This window comes from Biomphalaria glabrata, chromosome 1 (genome assembly GCF_947242115.1).
Source record: "Biomphalaria glabrata chromosome 1, xgBioGlab47.1, whole genome shotgun sequence".
Classification (NCBI taxonomy): Eukaryota; Metazoa; Mollusca; class Gastropoda; family Planorbidae; genus Biomphalaria; species Biomphalaria glabrata.
Window position 1 is genome coordinate 4196949 of NC_074711.1, and position 15943 is coordinate 4212891.

Sequence of the window (15943 nt, forward strand, 5' to 3'; positions counted from 1 at the left end):
TTTCCAGGATGCTAAAAATGAATTGTTAAGAGGTTAATAACTTATCATCACTGCTATTCTTCACTAATTTGGCTTGTCGACATTTATAATTGAATGTATTGGCGGAATGATTGCAATTACAGCCTATCTGGCAAGCTCTTTCTATACAATAACACTTAAAAACTTGGCATGCATCTACGTAATTACCTGGCAAGCTAACGATCGCTCTTTTTTTTTTCCCACGGGCCTTAAAATTAGAAAAAGAAAGAAAAAAAGTAATCGGAGGAGATGAAAAAAAAGTAAGTGAGGACTTGCTTTGGGGCAACTGTCCATTTCGAAATGTCCTCCTCTCTCAAACCCAGTCCCTCTTTTATCAAACAATATTAATCATTCCCCCTTAGTTCTGTAGACCTGAGGGCGAGTTGACTCCCCCTGCTCTTAGATATATCTATGAGCCTAAGGCTTACAGGAACATTTGATGGGGCTTAGTTATCTCTTTCCCCCCAACACCCCAAACCAGCCCCTCTTTTTTTTTTTGCGTATCTTTTTTAGGAAATTATGTTGCTAGCACAAAAGTCCGACATGGAAGTAGCCACTGAAAGCTATCCGCCTTTTTTACTCGCCCGGAAATGCAAACCATTCTAAATTCTTAAAGAGTTAAATTGCAAAGAAAAAAATAACCCAGTCACTAGCCAAGCTGGTACCTGTTCAAAGTCTATTACCTGGCAAAAATTTTTTTTTAGCCTGGGGCGTCAAGACTGGTTTACTACTAGTAGCTAATTGAGGTGTTGGGGGAGCCATCCATGGTACCGGAGCGTAAAAGGTACCAAAATGGTTATCAACACACTACATGAAATATAATAGGTCGCAAGGTCTGAAAGGGGATATTTACATGACATACATATGTTTTTTGGTTAAAAATTGATCCTTGATGAATTTCGTTCACAATATATATAAATTTAGGTCTTAGGTTCACTACTATTCTTAATTTACATAAATGATTTACCAAATTGCATTACCTCAGGAACAAAAGTCAGATTATTTGCAGACGATTGCATAATATATAGAACAATAAAAACAACACAAGACACAGATATTATACAAAGAGAATTAGATGAATTACAGAAATGGGAATCAAATTGGAGCATGTCTTTCCACCCAGAAAAATGTCAGTTCTTAAGAGTAACAAAAAAACTAAAACAAATTAATTTCACTTTTCTTATTTATGGCAAACCAGTAACACAGACTAAAAACGCAAAATACCTAGGTGTTATAATAAATGAAAAACTGTCATGGAATCCACAAATTGATGAAACTATAAAAAAAATCAAACAAAGCATTAGGATTTATTAAAAGAAATTTCTATAAATCAAATTAGAACATAAAACTAAAATGTTATTTAACCTTGGTTAGGCCAATAATAGAATATGCATCCTCCGTTTGGGACCCCTCAACTCAAGAAAACATTAAGAAACTGGAACAGGCAAAAAATAGAGCAGTGAGATTCATAACAAACGAATATTCACGTTTAACTAAATTTAGAAAGTCTTCAGGACAGAAGACTCAAAAGTAAAGTAGCTATCATACATAAAACACTGAACCATAATCTTCAAATACAAAAACAAAATTTAATAAAATACTCTGAAAGACACAAAGATAAAGGCACATTCCTCGTCCCATATGCTAGGACAAATTTGTACAAATACTCCTTCTTCCCTAGTGCTATTAGGGCATGGAATATGGGTTGCCTGAGCTAGCCAGGAAAACCAGTGACTTGGCAGAATTTAAGTCATTGGTTAATATGCATGACTAAATGCATGACGCGTAGGACGTAATCATCTTCTTTTTTGAAGTAACGTCTGTATTATATAAGATAAGATATACATATACATATATATATTTTGCTGGCGACTGTTGACTATTTGGAGATGGGGCGGAGGTCACCGACAGGTCCTGCTATCCCTGACGACTGGTACTCTCTGCACGACATCGTCTAGACTTCAATGTTTCAAATTACTCTCGACTGCTCGCTCTCTCTCACACACACACACACATATTCACGCAGTATAAAAATCACATCTCTATTTATTATTTAAGCCCAGTGCATTTACTGCATCCAATAAATAGGGTTAAAATATTCGACTTCAATGTGCCAGATTTTTCTAAGTGAGTTAGAAACGGTAAGCTTGCTGGAATCAATAGGAGATGGGACAAGCTGGCCGTTCACTTCATGATGAAGTACTTTAATATTAGCCAGAGTTTTCTGCAGCTCCAGGCTACTGGGTTCTGCATTGAATTTTGTTAGTGACAAGTCGTACGTAGGACATCGATTTAAGTAAACATCTCAGCAAGGAGAATATGTATTTTGGCATGATTTCGATTTCGCACCAGAGACGCTAGACAAGGCAGGCATATAGTCTAGAAGCAACGCTATAAATATTCAAATTCCAAGATCTGAAATCTAAATATTGTACTTTCAACAGAGCCATTAAGATAGAACTGAATAAGACATACAGATAGATCTATCAGACGAGTGCCGGCAATAAATAGGAAAAAAACCAGTGGTGAACGTTGTATTTTGTTTTTAATTTAAAGGGGTCACTTTAGACCAGGGGTTCTCAACCTGTGGATCGCGACCCCCCTTGGGTGTCGATTGACGATTTGCCAGGGGTCGCCTAAGACCATTGATAAATGGATTGTTTTTTGTCAATTGCAAATGTGGGTGGGGGTCGCGGAAGAGTGTGGGGGGGGGGGAGGGTTGCAAAAAGGGGTCTCCGAGCTTAAATATGAATATAAGGTTATACAAGTCAATATAGTGACCTACAGGTGACCACAATGATATGAGATCATAATGACAAAAAAAAAAATAATTAATCGCTTAACAAAGAAAGTGTAATTTTTGTTTTAAATGTTTCAGATGTTACTTTAGAACTAAATATTATCGCATCTTAGCCCAAACCTCCCGCAGGGTGAGTCTTAGCCATGTTCTGTTTTTTTTTCATGGTTTCTATTAACTGAAGCATCGGCTTCGTCTCCGGTGTAACAACGTATACACGTGACGTCTGATAAAATATGTAGGTCAAAAGTTGGTCCACTTGTTCCAACTAATGCTACAATCTTCCTAAATTAACGTCTGAATAAATGCAGCATTAGGGAATCCCAAACAAAATAATAAACAGAGATTTAAATTTACATGTTGTCATTTTTGTGTGTGTGCAAAGTTTAAGTAAGACCAACTCACTCTGTCCGTCTGGTACACAGTTTGTACACGTTATTTCATCCACTTCACATTCTCGGGTCAAGTTGAAACTTTACACAATTATACTTTGTCCCTAACAAAACATGTATCAATACAACCATATTAACCAGGCCAAGGACAAGCGCAGACGGCGAAAAGAAAATCTAAACCGACCACCTGCGGACAATGGCTATGCTTGCCTGGATGCAGCAAAATATGTAGGTCACAGCTGGGGCTGCGCAGCCACGGGAAATACTGCATTCCTCACTAATCTTCGGACTCGAAGACACGCCATATTATTAGTGATAGTTAATTAATTATGAACAATTGATTAATTTTGTTTGAAATAAAAAGGGAGATAAGTCTTACAGTGTTTGTAAATGTGGAGTTCTTCCCATCAGAAAAGTGGTGTGGTTTTATTTTCAAGTATTTTTTAAAAAAATATTTTGCTTGATGTTCTGTTACCTGGTTGTTTATATTTGTGTATTTTTTTAAAATAGAAATTTTCATAAAAAGTCACACAAATTATAAATGTAATCATTAAATAAAGAATAGACTGTGTACATATACACAATAATAAGCACGTTTTGTAATTTTATATATAAAAGGTCTATATAAAAGTGTTTATACCTAATAAGATTGTGCTTATCTTTCTGTTTATACAAAATAAGATAGTGTTCATCTTTGTGTTTATACAAAATAAGATTGTGTTCATCTTTGTGTTTATACACAATAAAATTGTGTTTATCTTTGTTTTTATCTTTGTGTTTATACTAAATAAGATTATGTTTAGCTTTGTTTTTATACAAAATAAGATTGTATTCATCTCTGTGTTTATACATAAAAAGATTGTGCTCATCTTTGTGTTTATACAAAATAAGATTGTGTTCATCTTTGTGATAATACAAAATAAGATTGCGCTCATCTCCAATCACAAAGGAGAAGCTTCCCTGCTTCACAATCTCCGGCATCTCCATCAGAGCAACCTTTTCGATAAGGTAATGAATAATGTACTACATGTCCTTAATTCAGAGTAGCAGACGCCAACGCCTGCTGACCAGAACAGAGGGTTGTGTACCCTTGACAAATAGCTGGATGTCATCTATTGCTCTTCACAATATAAATTACCTCCCCTTTATCGTCTGACAGATTTCATTGCTGTACACCCAGAACCAATCAGATATTCTCCAAGATTTCATTTTTTTTTACTTTGTGTAAAATGCTTGCTCCCTTCTCTCCCCCCAATATTTGCATTTCGAAGAAAAAATTTATTCGTTTTCTCATCATAACAAACGAAACTTCTCCATTTTATGCATTTTTTCAAAAGCTCATTGAATATCATGAAGAGGAACCAGCAGAAAGGTTATCGCGACCTATGAGATGTGTGGAGCAGGCGGATGATCCATATAAATATTATCTTGTATATGGAATGCAGACAAGAGAACACATACTACGTTTTTAAGAGAATGAAGCTAAAAGGCCATCTCCTTCGATAAAGAGCCAAGAGGCAGTTCCTATAAACCAATGACTTAGCGAGTTTAAGTAACTGATCAACATGCATGAATAGATTAGCACATGAAATGCGTAGGATGTAATTTTCTTCTTACAAAGCTTCTATCAACTCACTCTGTCTTTTTGTCTGTCTGGTAAAATGGTTTTTACACGTTATTTCTCACACACTCAAATAGTTACATGACTGATCCAAACTAATTGCTACAATTACACTTCATATAAGCTCTATTCCTCAAAAAGTATTTTTTAAACTGTTTTTCTTTTTATATTGAAATAGCGTCTGTATTTTATAAGATAAGATAAGAATAAATGCGTTGAGGTTAACTCCCACTAGTTTGTACTAGTTGTGGCCCTTTCTGATTTCTCGACAAAAATAGCTTTATTATCCAAAAAAACTGTACTAATATTAGTTTGTTTGTTTTTGAATATTTAAAATAAAATAAATACAGTTCTTGGTAATGCAATAATATAAAAGTAGTAAATACGTCGCTAGGCTAAAAAAAAAGAGAGAGATAACTTAGTTGAGGAAACAGAGAGTAACACAAAAGAAAGACATACATTACAAATAAGAAAGTCAGATGGAAAAGAAAAAAAAAAACGTTACCTCCACTTTTCGAAGCGGTTCACTAGTATTATCTCCCTTGCCAGCCTGCCGGAACTGGTTGCTAGGATCCTAAGGAAATAAAAATGTTGGAATCAAAGACTAACGATTCAAGAAAGTCAACAATGACGTCACAAGTGTTCGGAAGAGAAAAAAAAAACCACAAAACAACTACACTACTTTTGATTACGTCTGATCAGTTCAGGTCCTATAGCAACAAATCTTTATTTAGCACTGACTTTTGTCTAGTTACAGTCTTGGGACATAGTCATGTAACTTGTAACATAGTCTTGTAATGTCTTCTCACTTTCTCTTGTACTAGAGTCGTGTACTTTAGTTCTGTAACTTGGTCTTGTAACTCTGTCTTGTAACTTATTCCTGTAGCTCAGTGATTCCCAAAGTGGGGTACGCGAAACCCCAGGGCAGGGCCGGTCCTACAGATTGCGGGGCCCTAAGCGAAACGGATTGCGCGGGGCCTATTCTGGGTTGTGGTCAGGATAATAAGTGAAAATTAAGAGTTTGTATTAGAAAATAAATTCGTCTTTGCATTTTATTCATACTTTACTAAGTACAAAATCACTGTCAAATTAGCATTACGAGCCATCTACAGTAGATAGTAGTTTTTCAACAAAAAGCTGATTAACATTCAGGTTTGCCTTTTAGATATTTACTATCGACTAGCAAAATATCGCTTTGGTTTTTATTGTAAGAAGTCGAGATAGATTTAGATCTATATTTGTAGGCCAGTGACTATTAAAGTCAATCAAGAATTTGAACTTCCTGTTTGGTTTAAAATTTGCCTTATTATTACCCTTTATTAAATGAAAGCTGACAGTGCCGTTTTTTTTTTTATATTTCAAATTGCTAGTAGGATTGGCGTTTTCCATATTGAATGACACCCCGAAATGACAACTTACATGACTTTTCGTATATTTTACAAATCCAGGAGAATTCCAAAAACCCTTTAATAATAAGTTAAAATGGTGTATGTAATCATTTACACCTAGAATTTGCTCGTAGCCTATGAAAGTGCGGGGGGCCCACTGCGGCCGCATAGGTTGCAGTGGCCTAAGACCGGCCCTGCCCCAGGGGTTCGGGAAGACTTTGGGGGGGGGGGGGGTACGCGTTGCACCTCATTAACTAGGTTGATTTCTTTAAATAGCCAGTTATTATGTTCTGTTCACAAATTAAAGTTGGGGGGGGGGCGAGGGGTAATCAGTATTACAAATATTATAAAAGGGGTACACATAGGTCAAAAGTTTGGGAAACACTGCTGTAGCTTAGTCCTGTAACTTAGCCTCGTAAATTAGTCTTGTAACTTAGTACCGTAACTTAAGTAGCTAAATCTTGTAGCTTAGTTTTGTAACTTTAGTCCTGTAAATTAGTCTTGTAAATTAGTCCTGTGACTTAAGTCTTGTAACTTTAGCCCTACGTAATTTAGTCTTTAATCTTTCTATTGCATTTTACGGTAACATTCAGTTGTAATCATTGATTATATGGACACGAAGAACTTAATAAAGCAAAAGCCACACAGCAGTTTCAGATCTAAAGCAAATCCTAGTTTTAATATGATTCAAGTTATTACATCAATGAACCCGTCCCATTGACACGTCTTAACGTGATCGAACTCTAGAGAAAACAGTCTCACACTAAATGAAGAAGTGCAGGTATGTATATACATAAATATAAATAACAAAAAATTATTACAAGAAAAAACAACATTTTACTTTGTTGTAAAACTTAACCTAGGTTGATTTCAGCTACTCAATATTTAAAAAAAATTAATAAAACTTTAGCATTTTATTTTAAGTTCTATAATGAAATATAATGAATGTTCAAAGTATGTATATTATAGAGATAGGCTCAATGCTACAAGTGTGTTAATGATTAATACGAGAGTGTTATTATAATTCATATTAAAAGAGTGGTGGTAATAGTAGATTTAAAAGTTTTACTAGCCAACGAGCGAAGCGAAAAAAGTAATGAAGTATACAAATAAAAAGAAAATGGCCCTGACTTGGCCAAAACTTGCTAAAGGCGATATTTGGCTGCTATAGTTTTGGCTGTGTTTAATTTGCTAATAAATATTGACCACAAAGTTTTCACTCATAGTGATCAACGTATTGACTAGCATTAGATCCATGCACAGCCCTATTCAGATTGCGTTCTTTAGTGTGTAAGGCTATATATAAGGTAGCACAAATCTGATACATTAAGTACTTTAAACTATACAATAGCATGGATTTGTCATATTAAGTATTTTGGACTATACAAAAGCATAGCTTTGTCATTAAGTACTTGTTAAGTACTTTAGACTATGCAATAACATAGACTTGTTATATTAAGTACTTTAGACAATACAATAGCATAGATTTGTTATATTAAGTACTTTAGACAATACAATAGCATAGATTTGTTATATTAAGTACTTTAGTGTGGATTATGTTGGCTTTTAGTATTAAGTACTTTTGATTAAAGAATAACACAGTGCTAATGTATTCAGTACTTTATATTATAGAATAGCATATTTTTTTTTGTGTACTATGTACTTTATATTATAGAATAGTAAAGCTTTGTTGAATTAAATACTTTCCATTACGGCATAACATGGATCTGTTGTATTTAGTACCTTTGGATATAAGCCTGTAATGGATTAAGATATTTAAAGTAATTAGCATAATACTACTGTGTAATGTTCCGAACTTTGTTTGTTTTCAAAAACATGAAATAGGCCTATTTCAGAAACTTGATTTTGTAACATATATTTAGCTTATAAGAAATGACACAAATTTCTAAAGCTGTGCCACTGTTTAAAAATAGCTACATTACACAGTTCGAATCACTGACCTATGTAGTTCTTATTAAATTAAAAACAAAACGATTAGTTTAGCTTTAATTAACATTTCCCAATCAATAACTTGAACGTCCAAGGTTCTCAAACCAATCAGATTTGGATTTCTTTCTCTGAAGGTCAACAGATTAAGATGCTTACCACATCACTGATACGTAAAAAGATTCTTACATTAATATGGAACTAAAACCGGACACTTAGTAGCTTCGATTTGTCAAGTCTCTTTGCGTTTAAGTTTTGTATTCAAAACATTCAAGAAATGTAAATAACACAGCTGTTATGGAAAAGGTGCCTTGGTGTTAGTAGTATAGAACCGCTTGACCAACAGTGCCGGATATAGACTTATAAGGCCTTGATTTATAAAAAAAAATGCTAGGGCTTAGCAAATTTTCCTCTTAGCGCGTTGTGTGATGGTGCTCCCAGTTTTACCCATATGACCTGGTACAAAGTTTCCTAGGGCGAGGACAGGAGAAAATCCGGCACTGTTTGCTGGGTTAGTCCGAGACCAATAGTTATAGAAGACCTCAACACTGACCTGTGACGTTGCAACTTGAAGGCAGTAAAGACCGCCTCGTATAGATCTGTGACGTTGCAACGAGCTATACGTCTCCACTGCCCACAGGTTGCGACGTCGCAGGACAGTGTTCAGGCCTGCCATGACAATCGGCCTCGGTTAGTCAGGCATAAAAAAAACAATGCGGTGTCTTACAAACAATTGTTAACTGGTAACAAACACACACACATACACACATATACAAGCGTATCCACAAGGTTACGTCGACAGTGTTATTATACAAAGTTATTGTATGGAGTTATGAGCTTAAAGTGTGCACAAAACAAAAAAACAAACAACACATGAATAATCGTTACATTACCACAGCTCTAGCATCTAAATTTTTTTCTGGCGGTGTACAATGGATGAGTGAAAGCAACAGAATGTGTTGGTCAGTTACCACTGGCCAGTGTAATGTAGTGAGTACACAAAACATTCACTGTGTTATACACACAACACCATAGTTAGCACAGAGCTGTGCTCATACACAAAGGTTAAAGAGCAGAACGTTATACACAGGCTATATCATAGTGTGCGATTTGTACCTTGAAGAAGTTAAATAAACGTTTACCTTGGAGGTGAGTTAGGGACATTACCTTCTGGACAGTTTGGGGGGTTTGGGCTTTTATTAGAAAGTGAAGAGAGGGAGAGGTAGCAGTGGCACCATATTATAATGGGATTTCATTCGCCGCTCTTCTTGTGTTACCGTCTTGTCTTGAAGACCCCCCCCCCACCCACGCGCACCTGAGACGAACTGCGATTGGTGGCAAGGCAGGGAGACCCAGGTCTCCTAGGGTGATGGGTAGTTATGAGCTGGGGCGGGAGGGAGGGCTCATCGTGTCTATTCCTCAGACCGAGACCAATCGACACGAAAGGCCTGAACACTGAGCTGCAACGTCGCAACCTGTGGGCATTGAAGACCAAAAGCTCATTGCCACGTCACAGGTCTGTACGGCGTGGCAACGTGCTGTTGGTCTCCACTGCCCACCGGTTGCGACATCACAGCTCTGTACGGCGTGGCAACGTGCTGTTGGTCTCCACTGCCCACAGGTTGCCACGTCACAGGTCTGTACGGCATGGCAACGTGCTGTTGGTCTCCACTGCCCACTGGTTGCCACGTCACAGGTCTGTACGGCGTGGCAACGTGCTGTTGGTCTCCACTGCCCACTGGTTGCCACGTCACAGGTCTGTACGGCGTGGCAACGTGCTGTTGGTCTCCACTGCCCACTGGTTGCCACGTCACAGGTCAGTGTAGTGGCCTTCAAAAACGATTGGTCTCGGTCTGTTTTAATGTTTTCAGCCAATCAAATTTGACCTTACTGATTGGCTATTTCTTTACACTTCTGTCTTTTAACATTTGAAAAGTAGCCTTCACATTTTTCTTTATCGCCTATTTTGTTATTCTCTCGTTATAATTCAGGCACGCGCCATTTTGAGATTCCTGTAAGATAGCATACCACCAGTTATTTATTTAAGATATTCTTGTAAGATGGCATACCACCAGAGATTTCTTTAAGATAGCATACCACCAGAGATTTCTTTAAGATAGCATACCACCAGAGATTTCTTTAAGATAGCATACCACCAGAGATTTCTTTAAGATAGCATACCACCAGAGATTTCTTTAAGATAGCATACCACCAGAGATTTTATTTAAGATAGCATACCACCAGAGATTTCTTTAAGATAGCATACCACCAGAGATTTCTGTAAGATGGCATACCACCAGAGATTCTTGTAAGATGGCATACCACGAGAGATTCCTGTAAGGTAACATACCACCAGAGATTCTTGTAAGATGGCATACCACCAGAGTTTCTTGTAAGATGGTATACCACAAGAGATTCCTGTAAGATAGCATACCACAAGAGATTCCTGTAAGATAGCATACCACAAAAGATTCTTGTAAGATGGCATACCACCAGATACTCTTGTAAGATGGCATACCACGAGAGATTCCTGTAAGATAACATAACACCAGAGATTCTTGTAAGATGGCATACCACCAGAGATTCTTGTAAGATGGCATACCACCAGAGATTCCTGTAAGATGGCATACCACCAGAGATTCTTGTAAGATGGCATACCACGAGAGATTCCTGTAAGATAACATACCACCAGAGATTCTTGTAAGATGGCATACCACCAGAGATTCTTGTAAGATGGTATACCACAAGAGATTCCTGTAAGATAGCATACCACAAGAGATTCCTGTAAGATAGCATACCACAAAAGATTCTTGTAAGATGGCATACCACCAGATACTGTTGTAAGATGGCATACCACGAGAGATTCCTGTAAGATAACATAACACCAGAGATTCTTGTAAGATGGCATACCACCAGAGATTCTTGTAAGATGGCATACCACCAGAGATTCTTGTAAGATGGCATACCACCAGAGATTCTTGTAAGATGGCATACCACGAGAGATTTCTGTAAGATAACATATCACCAGAGATTCTTGTAAGATAGCATACCACCGGAGATTTTTGCACTGCTCATGAGACTACACGAACCTATTGCCCCTGTTATGAGGTCCTCACGGAGGAGGTGCCTAGCTATTTCCCGACTGTTTTCCCAACGTTGCTGCTGGTATGCAAGATTGGAAGGAATGTGGCCATCGTAACAAATACAATTTCGTTATAATTAGAGGCAAGGCAATGTTTGATCGATGAATCTAAGAACGTGGGAACTAAAACAGAGACTAGAAACACAACATCAAGATCAAGAGAGAAAAAAAGGAAGACCAAGCTTGGTCATATGTTTACTTCGAAAACTTCAGCTACAAAACATTCGAAAAATTTAAAACAGCGCAAGTAATTACAGTGCTGTTCGTATTAACTGAAGTACGCCAAGAGGTAAATATACAAATTATGCATAATTGGCTATTTCGTAAATATACAAATTATGCATAATTGGCTATTTCGTTAAAGTTCGCAGATAAAGAACTTACTCACTAAAGTGCCCAATTCAACATAGATATCAGTTAAAAATTATTTTTATTTTGAAAGGAAACCTCAGTTTTAAAATTTGTGAGTCAGAAAATGTATGTCACTAATAATAAAATAACATTGTTTTACATTTTTATTATATTATTAGACTTATAACTAGAAATAAGTCTTAGTACATTTGCATAATATCTAGAATTTCTGTTTATTTCAATATTAATGACATTGTTGATGTACGTATTTTTTTTTTACGCTGTTGTATTCACAATGTCTTTTTTTAAATATTTAATTTTACTTACTTAAAACAGGAATGTTTACTTTCTTATAGACAGACTTTATATTCAAGCTGTCTACTCAGCTCATCGGCTCGGTTATAATAAACACTACACACAGCTGTTATTTTCAAAAGTAACTCTGCAAGACAGGAGTTACGTACCCTGATGGACAGGGCTATTTTTAATGCTAAAAAAAAGCAACAACATTCGACTGATGATGTCTTCACGTGCACCAAGTCACGTGATTTCAGAGTGTTTACAGTGAAAATGGCCGGCACTACCTTGGGTGCAATTTAAATCTGTACGTTTACATGAAAGTAGGGGCGGGGGGGGGGAGGGCGCCCGCAAGTTTGAAATACTGGTAGGATGTACACGGCAGCACCCTCTTAGGAGTTTGGTTAGTCAAGCGTAGTAGAGTATTGGCAGATCGATAACGAATTATTGATACCAACAACAACAACAACAACGATAAAATAAAATAGCTCCGGGGATGAAGTGGACGGCTGCCAGGTCGTGGGGTTAGCGCTTATAGGGCTATCATCACTATCGGACGGAGTTTGAACCCTGCCTGCTTCCTTCCAATGAGTGAGGTTTAGACTGTAACTTTCTATTCTTCATTTCATGAATAAAGTCCGAAGCTTAGAAGACAAAGTGTTCCCAACTTCTATCCGCCCCTGAAGCCGATCAGGCCGTTTGTTGTCATTCATTCAAATAATATTATTAGTCTATCTAATTAGGTTTTAAACAGATCTTAACCTTTTTTATCTGTACATATTTTTTTCTAAAGTAATTTAACATTTATTAAAACGGAACGTAGTTAGAAGTTACATGCACACCTGTTTTATATTAGATTTTGTTTTTCATTTCTGCTTAATAGAATGCAAAGTTTATAATCAAATACGGTAGTGAAAAACATATAAAAAATAGTATGTATCTTTATTAAAGAACATTTTTTCGGTCAGCTAGTGCATACTTCTTAATTTATTTCTTAACCCTTAAAACGCGTGTGGTAGTTCAGCCTCTAAACATCAGACTTGTGGTTGCACTCATTGTAAAACAGTTCAGCACTTTAAGGGTTAAATGAAAATGACCTACGCTCGTAACCGACTTTGCTTCATCTCAACTCAATGATAAATTTAAACCTAGAAATAATACACAGAACCAATTAGCGCTTTACGGAATACCATATTAAAGGGGCATAATTCTAACAATAATTTTGTCAATCTTAGAATCAAAGTTCTACAGCTCTAGATTTTTATTTATAGTTCAAAGATGTTGCTATAATTAGAAATCTATAGAACAAAGGTCAAAGATTGGTAAAGGGTGAGGGGGGAGGGGGTGGCTGGGTGGGACAGATAATGGGAGTGTTACGATGGTAAAGATGGCAAAGGATGGGCGGGGAAGGACAGAGGAGGGTGGGGGGGACAACAACACATGCAGACGATCTAATTCTGGCGTCCATGACTACCTGCATAGCAACCACCAGGTTGCCGGTCCTGGAGTAGCTGCTGAGACGGTTCAGGAAGCGGCTGGTGTAGCTCATGATGTCCTGTCAACACAAAAAGACAAACGGGGTGTGGAAGTGGAAAGAAGAAAAGAGGTCAAGGCCGTGGGTCTCTTAAAAAAAAAAAGTCGCCTTAATAAATAAAAATATTTTGTTTAAAGAAATAAATATTTTTTTTAAATATTTTTTTTAAAGAGAACAAACTACAAACTATTTTTTTTTAAAAGACATGAGACCATTTCTTTTATTAGTAGCCTGCAGCCTTAGAGCACTTGCAAATTTATTTACTGCTAAAAAGTCCATAACCAATCTATTCTGAGTCTATTCTGAGTCTATTCTGAGAGCTTGTGCCACTACTAGTATTACACGTAATATTCAACATATGAAAACATTGGCAAAAGTTAATAACAATAATAATAATAATATTAAATAATAGTTTATAAATATTTTTTAAAATTCTTCATAATTTAGGGCCCGTCAAGCGGTCTTAAAGACGAGGCCCTTCTTTAAATATATAAAGAAAACTAATACATTCAGAAATTAAATTGTAACATAATTTTGCTGAAACAACTGTCCATTATAGTGATAATTTTATGTGACATTTTTATATGATATTATAAATAGCCATGACAATGTAACAAGTTCAACGAAACAGACTAATTTAAGAAACTAGTTCGTGAAAACAAAAACTAACATTTAGTAGATTTTAATTTGAATAAAGTATTACTAGTAGCTTTTGATTTGAATACGTTATTATAAGGAGTTTTTAATTTGAATAAATTATTTTAAGAAGCTGCTACCTGGACTTCATTACTTCAGAAATTTTTAATTAAAATGGCTACTTTAATTAACTTGTTTCACAATAGATTGAAGTTGGCAACACCATTAGTCTATTACTTATGGAATAAATGCTAAAGGTGAAAAAGGTTGTTTGTTTGTCGTAGTCTGTGGTTTAAAACCAAGGTATTGGAACATAGAACTGTTTAAAAAAACAACTTAGAAAACCTAGACACGTCGAGCTCATTGTGATCTTCAGCTAAAAATAATGAAAAGTTGGATGGAAATTTGACAAAACAATTACACATTTCAGACAAGAAAAACAAAATCGTTTAAATTTTAAATCTTAAGCACCACTTTTTTCAGTGGCAATCAAAACGACCAACCGCCTTTACTTTACCCCAATTAATGTCAGGTAGCCATTAGAGCTGGGAGACGCCCTAAAGTAAAAATCCCAGTCTTCACCAGGATTCAACCCGGGATCACCGGTTTCGGAAGGCAAACGCTTTACCATTCAGCCACAACGTATGCATGGTTTTAGATTTGAGTTATTATTGGTTTGGATACGAAGAGGATTTTTTGTTTTAAAATCTACTTCAAAGTGAAGTTTTATTGCTCGCATTGTACAACGTTTGTTCCTTGGGAAAAAAGAAAATGTGTGTCGGTGACGAGAGAGAGGTGAGAAGGAGGAGGAGGAGGAGAGAGAGAGAGAGAGAGAGAGAGAGAAAGTATGAGAGACAACAAGAGAGAAAAAAAGAGAATTGGGAGAACTGGAAGATAGAAAAATGATTTTGTAATATATTCCAATATTGATTCACAAGCAAGGGAAGAAGGGAAGATAATAATTGAAGAAAGAAAAAGGAAGGGAGATAATGAATGAAAAAAAAACAAGAAGAAGAAAACTAAACAGATCTATTTAAATATAGTGGGACGTTTTAAAATGCAAGAATAATAAAAGGAAACAAAACAATAACATGATAAAACATTATGTATCATGGACATAGACACATGGGTAATGCATACAGAGAAGGAGAGAGAGAGAGAGAGAGAGAAGGAGAGATAGAGAAAGAGAGAAAGAAAGAGAGAGACAAAAAGAGAGAAAGAAAGATGAGTTAAGCCTAAAAATGTAAAGCTCACTTTCATTTAGCGATTCTCAACTAGTAAAATGAATTTTGAGCAGAGCACGACGGGCTTCTAGGGTCTATAGGAGAGAGAAAGGTATCAGTTGGTGACCAGTGCACAACGGACTCCCACGGTTTATAGGAGAGAGAAATGTAGCAGTTGGTGACCAGTGCACAACGGACTTCCACGGTCTATAGGAGAGAGAAATGTAGAAGTTGGTGAGCAGTGCACAACGGACTCCCACGGTTTATAGGAGAGAGAAATGTATCAGTTGGTGACCAGTGCACAACGGACTCTCTCGGTCTATAGGAGAGAGAAATGTAGCAGTTGGTGACCAGTGCACAACGGACTCTCTCGGTCTATAGGAGAGAGAAATGTAGCAGTTGGTGACCAGTGCACAACGGACTCTCTCGGTCTATAGGAGAGAGAAATGTATCAGTTGGTGACCAGTGCACAACGGACTCTCTCGGTCTATAGGAGAGAGAAATGTATCAGTTGGTGACCAGTGCACAACGGACTCTCTCGGTCTATAGGAGAGAGAAATGTATCAGTTGGTGACCAGTGCACAACGGACTCTCTCG

General features: G+C 36.7%; 1 protein-coding gene across 9 annotated transcripts in view; it reads right to left on the reverse strand.

The window, feature by feature from the left end:
• LOC106079854 (cGMP-specific 3',5'-cyclic phosphodiesterase-like) overlaps nt 1-15943 on the reverse strand; it is a 133514-nt gene that overhangs the window by 39439 nt on the left and 78132 nt on the right. For 8 of the 9 annotated variants that reach the window (XM_056013258.1, XM_056013134.1, XM_056012947.1 and 5 more), the window contains exons 7-8: nt 13428-13508; nt 5334-5402 (exon numbers count right to left, since the gene is read on the reverse strand). In XM_056013258.1, coding sequence (XP_055869233.1) covers nt 5334-5402; nt 13428-13508 — 150 coding nt within the window. The remainder of the gene's footprint in view (nt 1-5333; nt 5403-13427; nt 13509-15943) is intronic. The other variant, XM_056013316.1, reaches the window with a different exon arrangement.